The sequence below is a fragment of the Rhincodon typus genome, chromosome 11 (assembly GCF_021869965.1).
Source record: "Rhincodon typus isolate 14 chromosome 11, sRhiTyp1.1, whole genome shotgun sequence".
Taxonomy (NCBI): Eukaryota; Metazoa; Chordata; class Chondrichthyes; order Orectolobiformes; family Rhincodontidae; genus Rhincodon; species Rhincodon typus.
The window spans coordinates 27,164,106-27,181,531 of NC_063342.1; the positions used below are offsets into that span (position 1 = coordinate 27,164,106).

General features: G+C 39.0%; 1 protein-coding gene across 2 annotated transcripts in view; it reads left to right on the forward strand.

Annotated features, from left to right (window-relative positions):
• Positions 1–17,426, forward strand: part of tfg (trafficking from ER to golgi regulator) — a 103,870-nt gene that overhangs the window by 70,860 nt on the left and 15,584 nt on the right. The window contains exon 6 of one of the 2 annotated variants that reach the window (XM_020511092.2): positions 1,138–1,278. The exons of the other annotated variant lie outside the window; for it this stretch is intronic. Within the exon in view, the coding sequence (XP_020366681.2) occupies positions 1,138–1,278 (141 nt within the window). The remainder of the gene's footprint in view (positions 1–1,137; positions 1,279–17,426) is intronic. 2 annotated transcript variants of the gene reach the window in all.

The following is a 17,426-nucleotide window of genomic DNA, read 5'->3' on the forward strand; positions in this document are numbered from 1 at the left end:
TGGTTAATGGTGAATGGCCAGGTGAATTAAGGATAAGGTTGTGGATAGGGTAGTGGAGGAGGTCTGTGTTTGGAGGTGGGCATGAGCAAGTTTGGTGTACTCACAATCCTTAATGTCCTATAGGGCAGAGAAAAAGCATTGGTTGAGTGTGTGGATCCTGCCTAGAATGAAAAACAGTAGAGGTCTTTTAATGTCTGCGAATGAGAGGCCCTAAGCTGGGGTAAGGTTGACTCTAGTACCAAATGGTTGCGAGTGTGGAGCTGAGGATCTGCAGAGAAAACAGTTTCTGGATGTACTGTAGGTAATGGCTGTCGCAGTTTGGTCCTGATGAACGGTGTAAATCTGAAACGTCGAATTTCCTGCTCCTGTGCTGCCTGCCCATTATTATTAAGTATCCAGGTTCTCTGTCAATGTGGGCTGCAGTGATTTGAAGCATGTAATTAGATGAGTCTTTATTGATACCAACAGTGTTCCTGCAAATGGCTTGCTCAGATGGATATCTTGATCATGAAATATTTGTACAAATATAAATATAATTAAAAACTCCGTTCAGCAGTATAAAAGATCATAATATTATTTAGATAATTAAATCAATGTATTCAGTGAAAACCATATTTTGAAGTACTTCGTTGGAGTAGTGTAACATATGGATAAAATAATAGTGATTACAGAACTGGCTGTGATGGGAGTAATTTCATGTATTGAATTAAAATGACAGCTGAAGAAGTGCACAACGTCAGAATGTATTGGCCTAAATCAAGTTTTTATACTGTTCTAGTATTGATATTCTGCATATGCCAAGGAACAACATTGTGTCATCCTTTTCCAGAGAAACGCCTACCAATTGCATGTTGTTATCCAACCTACCCCCACGCTTTTTTTTCAAATCAGACAATAACTGGTATTTAACTTTTAACTAGCTAATTAAATGAAAGAAAAGAGTTGGCACAAGGTAGTTAACTGTAATTAAAACTATTCAAATAGAAGGCAACTGCCATCACAGACTGGTCAGGTTCCGTCACCCCTTTCTATGTTGTAACTTGTATGTTTTTCTGATGTGGATTTGATTTTGCAGAATTGTGCTACTGATTACTGTACTGTATTTTTGCTCCGCAACATTAAACTACTGTTTTTCAGGCCCTCCAAGTGCTCCAGTAGATGAGCGGTCAGGAACACCTGACAGTATTGCCTCTTCCTCATCTGCAGCTCATCAACCTGGCGCTCCACAGCATCAACAGTCTTACGCAGCAGTTCAACCTCAGGCTGGCCAAATGGAAGGTAAAGAATCCAATCGCTTGTTAACAAACCTCAATTAATACCAAAGTATTCCACAAACCTTTGTGGCTTTAAAATTACAAAATAAATCAATTTCCGTGTAGAATTTGATTTCAGTCATGCTTGCACTTATGAACTGTTGCTGTCAAAACCAGATTGCATTTCAGAGGAAATAAAGACATCAACTGGTCGTAGAAAAATCAGGTAACTGAGCCTTAGTGGTTGAGATGTTTAAGATGACCCTCAATTCAAGAAAGAAGAACAAAATGATCTTCAAAGAAGTGTTTAAACGATCAGGTTGACTGAATGTTATGCTTATATTGATAGAGTTGGGAAAGCTGAGGATATACAGGAAGCTTGAGTCTGAAAGTTGAATAGTGAGGGAGCATGTTGGACTGGAGGAGGCACACTGAGGTTTTGCAGCATGTGGTTCAATCTTTGTGGGCAGAGAGGATGACGACCCAGGATTGAATTGGGCAAAGCTACAGAGTTACAGATTGGAGCTAACAGAGGTCGATTTGATCTTAATGTTTATAGGAGGAGTTTCTGGCTCCACGTGACTTAATGTCAGGCAAACAATTGAGCAATATAAAAGTTGCCACAGGATGTGGATTGAGGGCTGTGGAGATGGAAGATATGCAGAGCTGCCTGTCATCGTAATAAATTTTGAAAATTACTTAATACATATGTGTGATGTCAGAGTGGAGCATCCAATTAAGATTACAGTGTGTAATCAAGAATGAAATCTTGGTGTATCCAGAGATGAGTGTTTGAGAGCAAAAATAAATTGCTGGCAATCCTAAATTGAATAACATTTTCTGGGTAATCCTGTGCACACAAAGAATTATGCTGATCACCAATTTTGGATTGTCACTTTGGCTCGCATTGAGGTATATTTGTGTGCACAGTAAGCTACATATTAATACACATCCTTTTCTTTGCAGACAGAAATAGCACACATTCACTGCTCCTTTTTCAACTCAACAAAACAGTTAACAGGTGTTTGCTAATTCATTTCTCAGGGCAATGCCTTGATTAATGAGAGTTGACCTATCTGGTTTAATTTTTCTAAAACATCTTGGCAATTAATTGTCAATTGTTAGCACCTGTTATATTCTCCTTGGCAATGCCTCTACCAATCAGAGTCCACTTGCTAACTGATTAGTGCTCTCCTTTCATGCAGTATAAATGGTGATTTACCTATTAAATTGGTTCTCTTGTAAATTGTCCTGAGAGTGCAAGATGAAATGTTTCAACGAAATGTCCTTGTTTAACAACTTGACATTTTTCCAAATAATTCATTGATGATAATAAGAGGATTTTTATTCAAAAGTGGAGTCTGCGTTCCCAACACAAACCAATGTTCAAGATGGCAGCCTAGAGCCATCTACATGTATATGGTTTTATGTGCCTGAATAAACAATTTTTGTGATAATGACTTCTGTGATGCATACTTTGGCATTTGTGCAATGTTGTGTTGCTGCACAATTTGTGTAAACTAATTTGAGAACTTTTGTTCCTTATCCAAATACTTGTGGGATGTGCACATCGCTGTTGGGCCAACATTTACTGCCCATTCGTAACTAATCTGTTTACGAGAGGTGGGGGTGGAAATTTATTACAAATAAGACATTGAAACTCTTTGGAATATTTAGAAATCTGTATTAATCTCTAAATTACCTTGCGCAAACTGATTTTGGTTGATGATGTAGCTATAGATGGTTGAGCTTAGGTCACTAATCTGAAGTACTCCAGCAGTATCCTGGAGGAGATTGGCTTCCAAAATCTTTTGTGCAAGGTATGACTTCAAACAATTGATACCATTGACTTCAATTTTGCTAGGACTTTTGATGCCATCTTAGCTCATGGGTAATGCTGTAATGACTTGTGAAGCGGAGTGCTCTTGAGGCAATCTAAACTGTGTATCAATGAGTGGTTGTTATTGAATAAGTGTCACTTGATAACACTGTTAGTGGTGCCTATTTCACTTTACATCTGATTGAACATAGGCTGATGACATGATACTTGGCTGGATTAGAATTGTCCTGCTGTTTTTGGACAGGACAGATCTGGGAAATTTTCTACATTGATGGATAGATACCAGTTTTATAACTGGAATTGTTTGGTTAATGGTGCTGCTAGTTTTCGAGCACAGGAGCTTAGTATTACAGCTGGGATATAGTCAGGGACTAAAGCCTTTGCCCTGTCTGATGCCTTGATCCATTTCTTTCACATGGTGTGAATCTATGATGCTGGGCATCTTGAGGAGACTGAGGTGGATTATCCACTTGGCACTTAGCTGAATGAATACGGTTACAAATGCTTTAGCTTCATCCTTTGTATTGATGTAATGGATGCTGCCATCATTAAGGACTGAGATATTTGTGAAGTCTTCGCCTCTGGTTTGTTGTTTAATTATTCACCACCATTCACAACTGAACATGGCAGACCTGCAGAGTTTAAATCTGATCTGACATGGGATCAGTTAGCTCTGTCAGTCATATGTTGTTTCTGTTTTTCAGCATACAGAGCCACCCTCTCCCAACTGTAAACTACAACATTGCCACCTCTGGTGGTTCTGTCTTGCAGCTGGGACAGAATGTACACAACCGTGGTGATATATACATCTTGGGTACTGATTTTAAGGCATAATTAAGGATATGTATGACAGTCAGCTGTTGCTTGAAAAGCCTGTAACCCGGCTGTCTCAATTTTGGGAACGTATGTTAATAGGAATGCCTTTGTAGAATTGACTGAGCAGAGTATATCTTTGTCACTTCCGGCACCTAGGTCAATGCTAGATGGTCTGTCCCTTTTATTTCACAACTAACAGTTTGATACATTGGAATTGCTTGCCTGGTCATTTTGTAGAGCAGTTAAACTGTCTCTGTGGACACGGGCCCACTTTTATGCCAGACCAGGTAAAATTTTCTTTTGTAAAGGACGTAAGTGAACTAATTGGATTTTTTTGTGGGAGTCCAGTAATTCCATGATAATTACATTTTTGCAGAATTATCAATTAAATTAAAATTTCCTCAACTGCCATAATGGGAATTGAATTTGTTTCCCGGGAGTATTACTGTGCACCTGACGATTACTTACCCAGTAGCGTTGCCACCATGCTACTGTCCTGTATTTAATGTTGGAGGAAGGAAGATGGTTGCTTCAAATCCCTATGGACAAAGATTGTTTTATTTGGTGCCGAGTTTTATGTACAAGGCAGTGATTCTGCTTTCCTTCGTCAGAATTGATGTATGTGCCACTTACACTTTGCCATCTTTCTCAATTTATCCACTGTCTGTCTGCTAATTATTTCCTTGTTTAATATCTACGCTTGGGAGGGTACAATTTCCCGGGGCCAAACATTGGGAAAAGCAAAGCTTTCCTCTTTGGCTCCACTAGAAACACTCTACCTTTGTCACCAATTCCCCTACACTGGAGGCAATACATCAGCAAGTTATCACTCATGCTACCATTGGCAGATTGCTTTTCATGCTGTTGAATTCATTGGCTGTAATTTGAGATGGTTGAAATGTTCCAGTTAAAATAGCATCCATGAAGATAATGGTGCAACCAAACCGTTTTGGTTAAATGTTTTACTTTTCAATAGCTCAGTTTTCAAAACTTGCACTTTCAAAGCATTTATTTAATTGAGGTAGAGAAACCAGTTTTGCAACCTTTAGAAATATGTACTGAAAATATTTGACATCAAGGTCCTGACCTGAAATTTGCTGCATAATTGATATAGTGTTCCAGTCCCGAAAGTGATTCTAGCAAACACCAGTGTAAATGTTGTGCTTTTCTGTTTGATCAAAGCTGTCAATCAGTAAAGCACAGAGTTGCTTCTAATGTTAGGAAATTAGTATGCCCAAATTAAATTTGCTTTGCTTTAAAACAATGTATCATGACCACATATTTATGGGGAGGTGATGGCCTAGTGGTGTTATTGCTGGACTGTTAATCCAGAGACCCAGATAATGTCCTGGGGACCTGAGTTCGAACCCCATTGTGGAATTTGAATTCAATAAATATCTGGAATTAACAGTCTAATGAAGACCGTGAATCCATTGCCAATTGTCAGAAAAACCCATCTGGTTCACTGTTGTCCTTTTAGGGAAGGAAACTGCCATCCTTACCTGGTCTGGCCTACGTGTGACTCCAGACCCACAGCAATGTGGTTGACACTGAACTGCCCCCTGGACAATTACGGATAGGCAATAAGTGCTACCTAGCCAGCGACACACTCATCCAATGAATAAAGGGCAATATTGCATTTTTAGACCCTATTTGTTAACATTTAATTATTTGTTTTATTCCACGATAATTATTTAATGTTGTGAATTTAAAAGTAGCCTCATAGGCATGCTGTTTTGTCTGTTGATTGGAACATTTGTAATGATTACATGTTTCCAGGAACACACTGCTCTTTTAACTTTGGATTCTGTGATCTGCAAGAAATCGTCCTTGTTATGCAGTTCATGCCTCCATATTCACAGAATTTGTTATTGTAGCAATTTATTTGAACAGGTTTACCTGTCCTTGCTGAGTGACATGCAAATATAAAATAAAGTATCGTGTGTGTGTGCGTGTGTGTCGGTTGATCACTTTGCAGGGATATGGTTTCAAAATTTATATTGTATCAAAACTTAGGTAATTTTTAAAAAATTCCCACTGTCAGTGATTCAGGATTGCTTGACAATTTTGCCACAAAGTGTTTGAGGAGCAACATTTTTAATGGATTCTTAAAAGCATTGCAGATTCACAAGGCCACTTAGACAAATAGTAGTTAAAATTTTAAAAACGAAGTCGCTGTAGTCCCAGAGGACTATAGGGCTGCTTGCTCCTTAGATATAGTTAGTGGTAGTTGAACCTGTGGGTGACCATGCTGTAAGTGAGGTTGAGAAGGCAGGACCTTCGTGGTAACCTTAGCTGGTGTGGGAATTTAATCTGAACTGTTCAACCTAAGTTGTTTGTACCCAGAAATTAGTCAACTGATTTAAGTTTTTTTTAGGTCATTAAAATAGGGCACTTATCTGTTGACTTTGAACAAAAACTTTTTGAAGTCTACATGGCAAACAAATCAGAAAAGAATCACATACCCCATTTAAACTGAATAAGTTGTCTTTTGATACCTGATTTGTACAATAAACCAATCTGGTAATGTAACAAATAAATGAAGAACAGTGAAATATCTCGCATGAACAGACCTTCGTACAGAGCTTCGATGCCACTGAACTTTAGAAGGTATCTATATGTTAGGTATAAATTTGTAAAATTACTTTATTGATGAATTTCACTGCTCACATCCAGTTCTGCACCAAGTCCCACATGCTTTTCACTTCATTTTGCATGCTAAGCTACATTGTTTGTCCTTTATTTGCAGTTCATTCCGTTGATTTATCCACCCATCACCCCCTCCCTGCCAAAAAAAACAGTCACCTCCTGGCCTATCTCTGCAATCTCTTCCAGCCTTACTTGGTGGTAGAGTGCACAACTTTCTTGGTCAAGAATGTTTAAACTTTTACATCTCTTCACATTTACCTCCACTTCTTTGAGGTTATAGTCACTTGAAGAACAGATGTCCTGCAAAAGACTTGATGTGAGGTGCTGGTGTTGGATTGGGGTGGACAAAACCAGAAGTCTCTCAACACCAGGTTATAGTCCAACAGGTTTATTTGAAATCACAAGCTTTCCTTTGTGAGGTGAAGGACTATATAACCTGGTGTCGTGTGACTTATGATTGTGCAAAAGACTTGACATTTATTCTTGTTGTGGGGGTCTCGAGATATTTTTACAACGTTAAAGATGCTATGTAGAAAAGTAACATACTTGATAGACAGTCGAGACATGGAAACGACAGGTGAGCTGGCACAGGCGAGATAGGTGAATGCTCATCCAGCTGTGTGTAAGATATTGTAATTTTATATTTGGCTTTACTATGCATCAATTTTAGCATATAGAAAGCAACTGAATATAGATTTTACTTCAGGGGAACTCGGGCTTGAATTTTAATGGTAATGCAGGAATTCATACAACCATCAAAATAGGCAGCATATTTGATAATGAGAGTAATGATGAGACATGGCACACTGGTCAGGAATTTCTCAAGTGAATAGCTGACTTTTCAATCAAAAAAAAACAATAGATCAGTGGGGATGAGCTGTACAGTTGTTAAATTGCATCAGTGAAGAGGCTGGAGAGAATGGCCTTGATCTCTAAGGTGAGTCGATCTGTGACAGGTGAGGCAAAATTCCTGCTCTTTCAGGCTCACCAGGAAACATTAAAAAATAAAATGCAAGCTTAGTTTATGTGGACATCTTCCGGCTCTAGCTCTGCTCCAGTTGACTTGGTCTATGGGGAGGCTACCACTGCTCAGGTCTCATGTTACGATCACAAACTAAAAAGATAAAGAAAAGGCCTGGCATTTATATGGCATCTTTCATGGCTCAAAACACCCTAGAGTAGTGATATGCAGCCGACCAACGCCCCCCGCCCCCTTCAGATTGTCAAGGTGATAGCCTAGACCCTAACTTTTTCTTATCTAAAGGCAAGTGTAAGGTGCTGTGTTCTGGCTATCTGGTCATGTATTATTTGATTAATGTGTGGAACATAGCTGCTATATTCCTTTTATAGTCCTGAAACCAGTTTATTTCCAAGCTTTTATTTGAGCACGAGCTCTACCGCAGAATACAACTGTTCAGTACTCCCGGCTGCTGCAAAGAAAATGAAGCCTGATGCCATCCCCAGCAGCTATGCTCTGGTTTATGAGACAAAGACTCAATGCTACTAGCCAAAGAGGCACAATGTGAGACAGAGGGGAAAATGTGAAGGAGGGGGAGAAAATGGAAAGTTACTGTGAAAACAGCCATTACTTTGTTTATACTTTAATCCATGTCTGAGGAATAGCCAATGAATGCTCAGCATTCATGGCATGATATTAAAATTAACAGATGCAAAAGGTACATGTAAACTAAGGGTGGTTAAATTGCTAAGCTGAGATGTCCTGGCCATGACTTTGGCAGATTTTAGCGAATTCAGTGTTTGTTCTGGCCAAAACACTGTGCTTATTTTAGATGAGCATTCTGATTTATGAATGCACTATGTAATAGAGTCATAGAAATCTACAGCATAAGAAAAGGCCCTTTGGCCCATTGACTCTGTGCCAGTCAAAAACAACTACTGAAACTATTCTAATCTCATTTTCCAGCACTTGGCCTTACCTCATACTTACCTGGATTGAATTCCATTTGCTCTAACCAGTCTATCCATATCCTCCTGTAATCTAAGGCTGTCCTCCTTGCGATTTATCACCCCACAAATTATCATGTCATCTGCGATCTTACTGATCAGGTCTCCTACAATTCAAATCTAAATTAGCCAGATTTCCTTGGGTCCCATGGGCTCTTATCTTCGTTACAAGTCTCCCACGTGGGACCCTATCAAAAGCCTTGCTGAAATCCAAGCAGACTGTTGAATGCATTGCTCTTATATCTATACCTGATCTTATTAAAATTGGCCTTCTCCTGATTTAGAACTTTTGATTTCAGGCCCTTCCTTGTTGATTTCCATAACAATCTTGAATCTAACGGAGCTATGATTGCTGTCTGAAAAATGTTTTCCCACTAATACTTCAACGAATTGCCTAGTTTCATGACTTAAAATGAAGTCCAGCACCACATTTACTCTACAATGTAAGCTAATAGTGATTTGCCCCAAAATGTTTGACTCAGTACAACAGTGTTTCAGTGCAAGTGCTGCCAAGTATAAGCTTTCAGGTAAAGGTATCTTGTAAAATAGAGTGGATTGACACCACATCTTGTCAAAAAGTGATTTCGAGGCTAACAAGTTCCATTTTATGCTGGCATAATCCTGGTGGTGTACTAAAAGAAGAGATGAGAGTTAGAGGAATTAATTTTCCACACATCCTAGGAGCAATGTGGATAATCATCGTAACGCATCTTATTTTTACGAGATGTGGAGTTCAGAGAGATATACAAGATGAGAACGAGTTCATCCAAGTTGAATACACAAAACAGAAATTGCAGAGAAACCCAGCATCTGTGGAGAGAAAACAATGAATGTTTCTGATGCTTCTTCAGAACTCGGAGTTGTTGTTATTTGTTAACTATTAGTCAAAAATTTAACTAGATGTAAAATGTAAGATTGTTTAGAAGGATTTGAATTGAAGAGACCAAATTCTGAATGGAAATAATGAAAATAAATGCAGATTTGAGCTGTCACTGTGGCAAGTCAAATTCTCAGAACAGTGGCTGATAGTGGAATAGAATTTATAGTGGCCTTTCACTATTTAATTTGAGGAAATTTTAGTTCATCTAGACAATGGAAGAGCTAGAAAACTGGTGGTAAGGTAGAGTTGTGCATCATCACCTTACATGTGAAAACTGATACGTTTTTGTTATGTCGTCAAGAGGCAGCATGTAAATGAGAAATAGTAGAGTGGCCAAGGATGGATCCTATTACAGTTAGCACAGGTAATGGTGCAAGAAGTCATCACAGGTGATTATTTCATTAGATAAGAATAGAAACAGGCTAAAGATGTTGGAGGATAACAGAGTGTGATCAACTGGATAAAAGGAACTGAAAGATGGAGAACTATGGTGCGAGAGTTTACTTTTGTCATTGAATGCCCCACCCAGTTATAGGCAAATGCATCTTAAAATCTGTTTTGAATTTGTTTGTGAACATGTATAAATCAGTTTAAATGCAGATACACAAATTCTAGAAAATATGAAGCACGTTCCTTGTAATCCTCAGCAATTCTATGCAAGGATCCCAATGAGTAGATTTTGTTTTTGACGTTATTAAAATCCACTCTTCCTTTCTATTTCCGGTATAATGCTGTTTCATAAAATAATTATTTTGTGTGCCTCCCACATGCACTAAAAATACCAAACGAGTTCAGTCAAGTTATAAAACTAAAGAATCCTGCTGGAGCATGAGTTTGTAAAATTTCTGATCAGATTTTTGACCATTAGATTTATGTCCTCTCTTTTATTTCAAGAATGTTGTAGTTTAAGTTGGTCTTTTTTTTCAAACAATCATTCAGGTCATTGAGTCTGCTCTGTCATTTGATGAGGTTATGGCTGATCTGATGATCTTCAACTCTACTTTCCAGCCTTTTCCCTATAGCCCTTGAAGCCCTTACTGTTCAAAGATATGTCTATCTCGGCCTTGAATATACTTAAAAACACAGCCTTGTTAGTCCTCTGTAGTAAAGAATTTCACAAATTCACTACCTTATCAGGGAATAAATTCCTCCTCATCTCTGTCGCTAATGTGCAACCCCTTATTTTAACATTATACTATCTCGTCTTAGACTCTCTCACAAGGAGAAACAACCTTTCTGCATCTACTCTGTCAAGTTCATTAAAAATCTTGATTGTTTCAATAAGATCATCTCTCATTTTTCTAACTTACAAAGAGAACAGGCTCAATCTATTCAACCTCTCCTCCTAAATCGGTCCCTGCATACCTGATATCAGCCACGTAAATCTTCTCTGTTGCGTCCAATGGTAGAATATCTTCCCTCTGATAAAGGGACCAAATCTATTCACAGTATTCCAGCAGTGGTCTAACTAATATCTTGTATAGTTTTAATGAAACATCCCTACATTTATACTCTTATTTCCTTTGAAATAAAGGTCAACATTTTATTTGATTTACCGGTTAACTGCTGAACTTGGATGCTAGCTTTTTGTCATTCATGCACTCCCAATCTCTCTGTGCTGTAGCTTTTTGCAGTCTTCCTCCATTTAAATAATATTCAGTTCCTCTATTCTTCCCGCCAAAGTGCAGTTTTTGCCCACTCGTTTAACCTGTTCTTTGACTTTGCATTATTGCCAGTGATTCACACCTACTGCTTGTCTTTACATGGGAGCAAAGTCCAATTCAAGTAAGACATTGTCATTTACAGCAAAGGAATTGTGTAGGTCATCTGTCGCTAATGCAGCTGCTGATTTCTGTATGTTCTTTCCAGGGGCAGCACATTTCTGAGGCAATCTAGAGTCATAATTTGTCACATTTCAGTGTTACCATGTAGAGATGTCAGTGCTTAGGTCACGTGCTGACCATTTCCAGCTATCAAAATCAGTCTGGCATAAAATGATATCTCACTTGGCATTAATCCTTTTATATTAATTTTGGCTGATCATCTGGTCTCCTTCCACCATCAAGCTCTCCATATATTACATTATTTAGTAGGTGACCATTATCCAATCTAACAGCATGCCCTCGTCATTGTGGTCAATGTAATTTTGTCTTGTTAGGGAATCTGCTGCCAGTGGATCCCACAGTGTCTTATGCTTGAATGTTGTGTCAGTCATTGACTGTTAATCAATTAGAAACCAAGTTAATAATATGGTTTCCTTGTATTACAGTTTTGAAAATCTGAGCTTGTTTATTTGTTTTATCTTTGGACTCCTAAACAAAATTAAGTCTCTTGCCATGGTGTGCCATGGTAAGACTCTTGTGTGGTAGAAAGAATTTATGGAACTTTGTCAAGATATACTCTGTAAATGTGCAACAGTGGATGAAAATTGGCATGAAGCTCAAAATATATTTGCTAAAAGAGAGCGTGCATAAATATTGTACAAATATTGCGTTGTGTGTAAAGAGTAGACAGGCTAGACCTGTATCCTCTGGAGGTTAGAAGAGTCAGAGATGACTTAATTGAAACATCCTGAAGGGACTTGACTGGGTGGAGTTGGAGGTAAAAAGAATGTTTCTTGTTGTGGGATTATCTAAAAGTAGGGGTCAGAGTTTAAAAATAAGGGGTCACACATTTAAGATGGGGAAAAATAAATTGAGAGTTGTTAAGTCTTTGGACTTGCCTTCCTCAAAAGGCTTTGGATGCAAAATCTTTGAAGATTTTTAAGACAGGTTAATAGATTCTTGACCCCCAAGGAAATGGAAGATTATGCAGGAATGCAGAGTTGAGGTTAAAATCAGATCAGCCACGATCTTAATGAATGGTGGAGCTGGATTGAAGGGTCAAGTGGCCCTTGTCCGTATCTGCTTTCAGTAAGTTATTATACCGCTGGTTCTTACGTACAGAGTGTTAACGTGTAAACATGTTCATGGTACACTTTATTTGCTATTTGATGTTCTGTCTATTTTGGATTATGTGAAAAAGATGACTTTTTGATTCTGAGTTATCTGACTTACAAGAGTTTTATCTGAGATAACAAGGTGTAGAGCTGGATGAACACAGCAGGCCAAGCAGCATCATAGCAGCAGGAGGGCTGACGTTTCGGGCCTAGACCCTTCATCAGAGTTTTATCTGATTTGGCCAACACCGATTTAAATCAATTACATTTATATCAACAGTGACAAAGCACTTAATAGTTTATATTTTAGGTCACCATTTATTTAGTTTCTATTTCTTGTGAAACTAGTCACACAGTCATGTTGATGAAGAAAGTTTTTTGTTCAAAATTAATTAGATTCACTAAATAACTTACCATTGTCTAATCTGTAAAAGGTCCTTTTGCTGTAAACCCTGCATCATTGGTCCTGGTTGACTGCCAATGTAACTTCCAGTTTCTGGCTTATAACTTTTTACATGCCAGGGATTTTTTCATGACACCAGTCTTCTCTCACTTCCATTAGCTTGATTACTTTTCAAAATATAAAATTAGCTGTAGAATCTGCATATCAAGTTAGTATAATTGACTTCTTAGAAACAGGAATGTCAAGCTGAATCAATTTAGGCAAAGGGTTATTGTAAGGCATAGCTTGGCATTGAAACTTCTAGGTAAGATAGTGAAGTTCAAGCAAGGAATTTTCAAAAGATGCTCTTTTCTCTTTCTGATCTCTCCAGCGCAAAAATAATGACACACACGTCTTGTTACATTTCAGTCTTTTTCAAGATCAGTCAGAGTTTAATTCAACCTTGGATTGTTATTGGTCCTGTATTTGCACCCAGACCACTGGTGCTATTTTTCCGCCTCCACTGTCAGTCTCTGGCACACTCTGAAATAGTCAGTAGTTTTCGAGTAGTTTTTTCCACTGTTCAACCGCAGCTAGCAAATCTTGTCATGAAGTCACGGAGTTCTATAGCATAGAAAATGGCCTTTTGGCCCATCATGTCTGTGCCAATCAAAGACAACCACCTATCTATTTAAATCCCAAGGCCCATAGACCTGTATACCCTGACATTGCAAGTGCACACCTAAATGTACTTTTTACATGTTGTGGGGGTTTCTGCCTCTATCACCCTTGCAGATAGTGAGTTCCAGATTCCCACCACCCAGTGGGTGAAAATGTTTTTCCTTATATCTTCCCCTGAATCTTCTGTCCCTTAATTTAAACCTACATTCCTTGGTCATTGATCCCTCCATCACAGGGATAAGTTTCTTCCTGTGCTACACTGTACTCCTCATAATTTTATACATTTCAATCGTGTCCTTCCTCAATCTTCTTTGCTCTAAGGAAAGCAACCGTAGTCTATTAAATCTTCCTACACAACTGATACTCTGCAGCCCAAGTAACATCCTGGTAAATCTCCTCTGCACCCTCTCCAGTGCTGTCAAATCCCTCCAATAATGTAGATTCCAGAACTGTTCACAGTACTCTAGCTTTGGCCTAACCAGTGTTTTATACAGTTTCAGCTTAAATTCCTTGTGCTTAAATTCTATGAAGGCACGTGTCATCTTAACTACTTTATCCGCCTGTCCTGATATCTTAAGGAACTGGTGTACGTTCATGCCAAGGTCGCTCTGATCCTCAGTGTTTCTTGGGGTCCTATCATTCATCATCTAAATCTTTGCCTTATTTGTCCTGCTCAAGTGTATTCCCTTACATTTATCTGGGCTGAATTCCATTTGCCACCAATCAACCCATCTGATCAGTCTGTCTAAATCTTCCTGTAATCTTAGGCTATCCTCCTCGCTATTTACCATCCCACCAGTTTTTGGATCGTCTGTGAACTTACTGATCAACCCTCCTATGTTCGAGTCTACATGGTTTATGTAAACCACAAACAGCAAGAGGCTTAACACTGACCCTTCTGGAAACCCCCTGGACACACACTTCCAGTCTATAACAATGACCCATCCAGCATTTTGTGAAAGAAGAGCAATTGCAGCAGCCCTGTAACTGATCTGTGCACCTCTTCAATCCCCAGGTTTTTAAAGCAGGTCTCAGAATGAGTCCGATTTGTGCCAACACTCAATATCGATTCAGTCAGGAGTCTGTACAAGACAACATTGCCATTTAAGGGAAATGTCCTTATGACTTCAGTCAGTTCAGTCAACTGCCATCCAGAGATGTGCGGATTAGGTGGATTGGCCACACTAAATTTCACCATAGTGTCCAGGGATGTGCAGGCAAGTGGGTTAAGCAGGGTAAAGGTAGGGTTGCAGGGATAGGGTGGGGACCTGCGTCTGGTGGGATGCTCTTTGGAGTGTCGGTGCAGACTTGATGGGCCGAATGGCTTATTTCCACACTATAACGATTTATTATTCTACAAATTCAAGAGACACTTTGCTGTTTCTTATTCAAACAGATTTTTCTGCTTCTTTTGGGGAAGGAGCAGGGAAAACACTTCTGCAATAGAAATTGCCTCAGGAATTGGACAGCGGGCTGACATAAAACATTACTTTTGATTGGTGTAATGTCCATTTTTCATATTTAAAAAGGATTCCATTCACTATTGGATGAATGTTCTTGCCACCTGCAGTTTAGAATCTCAGACATTCAGTGAAAACAGGAAGGTTGAATCCCCTGCTTTATTTTAACCACCATCTGGAGCAGCCTGACATAGATTGTAACCTCTCCAGGCCAGAATGCTTGGACCAAGTCATTTCTCGATTACCGGATTTTGAGTTATGGAATTGCACACAAATCACAAACTACAGGTGTGTAAACAAGAGAAAGACCACAGATATAAGTATTTTAAATCATAAAGAGTAATTTTTATTGCTATATAATTTTATTTTTAAGATCCAAATACCAGTACTGTATCTCCCATAATTTTGCTCCCAAAGTGCTGGACTAAATTGATGCCGTTAGTTGCTTGGTCTGCTCAAAACAATTCTGGCAGTTGTTTTCAAACAGTACATTTCTGACCTGGAGTGTAGTGATCAGGAAATGGAATCAATGCCAAAACATCGAAAGGTAGAAAAAGGAATAGGCCATTCAGCGCCACCATTCGCTATGATCATGGCTGATCATCCAACTCAATACCTTGTTCCTGTTTTTTCCCATGCTCTTTTTGATCCCTTTAGTGCTAAGAACTATATCTAAATTCTTATTTGAAAACATTTGATGCTTTAGACAATCACTTTCTGTGGCAGAGAATTCTACAGGCTCACCATTCTCTGGTGAAGAAATTTCTCCTCCTCAGTCCTAAATGACCTCTCCCATACCCTTAGACTGTGATGCTTGGTACTGGATTCCCCTGTCATTGGGAGCATCCTTCAGAGTTTGCCTTGTCTAATCCCATTAGAGTTTTATACGATTCTATGAGACCCCTCCACCCCCGCATACTCCTGAATCCTGATGAATGTAGTCCTGACTGAATCAGTCTGTCTTCATATGTCAGTCCTGCCATCCCAGAAATCAGTCTGGTAAATCTTTCTGCAATTGTGTCATATCCCAGACGTTCTTCCTCAGATAAGGAGACAATGATATGGCATTTCTTCCAGGGATGGAAGATAGTGACATCATTTGTTCAAATGAAGATAATTGAAGTTTATTGAGCTGGTAGCAGCACTATGGATGACTCAAATTCAAAAGGTCGGGCTTTTGACTACTTCTGCAGTGTCCTGCACAGTATGCCATGACTGGTGGAATTTAAAATGTGTATGTGCTGGAATCTGGAACAATGAACGTATCATAATGCCTACCAGCCTCAAACATTGTGGCAAGGCATCTGCCATTTTGGAGGACACTGCTTCCCCTCTCTAGATATTGGATGAGCGAACTGGCAGCACAAACAGTTGAGATATCAGGCGTGGATGAAGAATTGGAACTACTTGTCAGTTTACACATGTATACTGACCATACTTCTGCAGATGATTTCTCCAAGGCAAAGCGCATGGATGCGGAAGTGGGATTGGCAATGAAATAATGCTTGGAGGATTCTAGAGGTAATATTGTGGGAAGAGAAGTCACTGCTGCAGCTTTGACTACAATTGGATAGTTGAGGTTAAAACCAAGTGAGGGTAGTTTAACTGTGCTGGGCAATGAAAGAGGATGGTCCAATTGATACTGGTAGAAGGCTAAGAGTTGAGAAGCAATGTGTAATATTCCAGTCAGTTGCAGAGAATGTAATTTAAAATTGTATTTCAGTGTTCAAATGGGGATGTAACGACCTAGAGTTGTGTGGAAAATTGGCATAGACGTGAAAGAAGACAGTATACTCCAGAACTTCGCAGAGGAAGATGAGAATGATAATGGAGGAATAGTTTGAGTAAGGTTTGGTACCGAAGAGGATGATTTATAACATCAGCAGTCATGGAACCCAGGCAAGGAAATTGAGTTGCCAGTCATTTCGTGGAAAAGGGATTAAGGAAAGATTGCTGAGTCATTTGCCTTAGATGATCTTGAAGGTGATATAGGGAGGGATACTGGAGGAAGACATGAGTTCATTGTTACAGCAGGAGAAAGATGTGAAGAGCTTTGGCTTAACAGCCTAGAGAAATTTGTATGGAAACAAGCAGTTGAATGACTGACTGACTGATTTTCAGGAAGATAATAGATGCTGGAGAAAAGAAACCAGGGTTAGCTTTGATACCATATGTGCATGATGTCTCCATGCAATGACAGACTTGTTAACTATTTTCCATTTGAACGTGGTCCACATTAGAAGTGACTGTGCAGCATTTCCCTGTGAGAAGGGAGGAAAGTTCCCTTTTATTCTTAATAATTTTGAGGAATTTGCAAATTTTTATTGGTACCTGAGATTAATATTTGTAGGAACGCAAATAGTACCATAGAAATTGACTTGATATGCAATCGGTATTGTTGGATGGAAAATTCTTAGCTCATTGTCTGCTGTTGCTTCATCCTGAGCTGCTTTCTTGGCAGTTATTTTGTCAGTGGTGGTTTGCCATTGCCTTCCACTTTGTGTCAGGGTGAGGAGGAAAATCCTAAGTCTAACTTGGTCAAACTGGAAATCAAACCTGTAT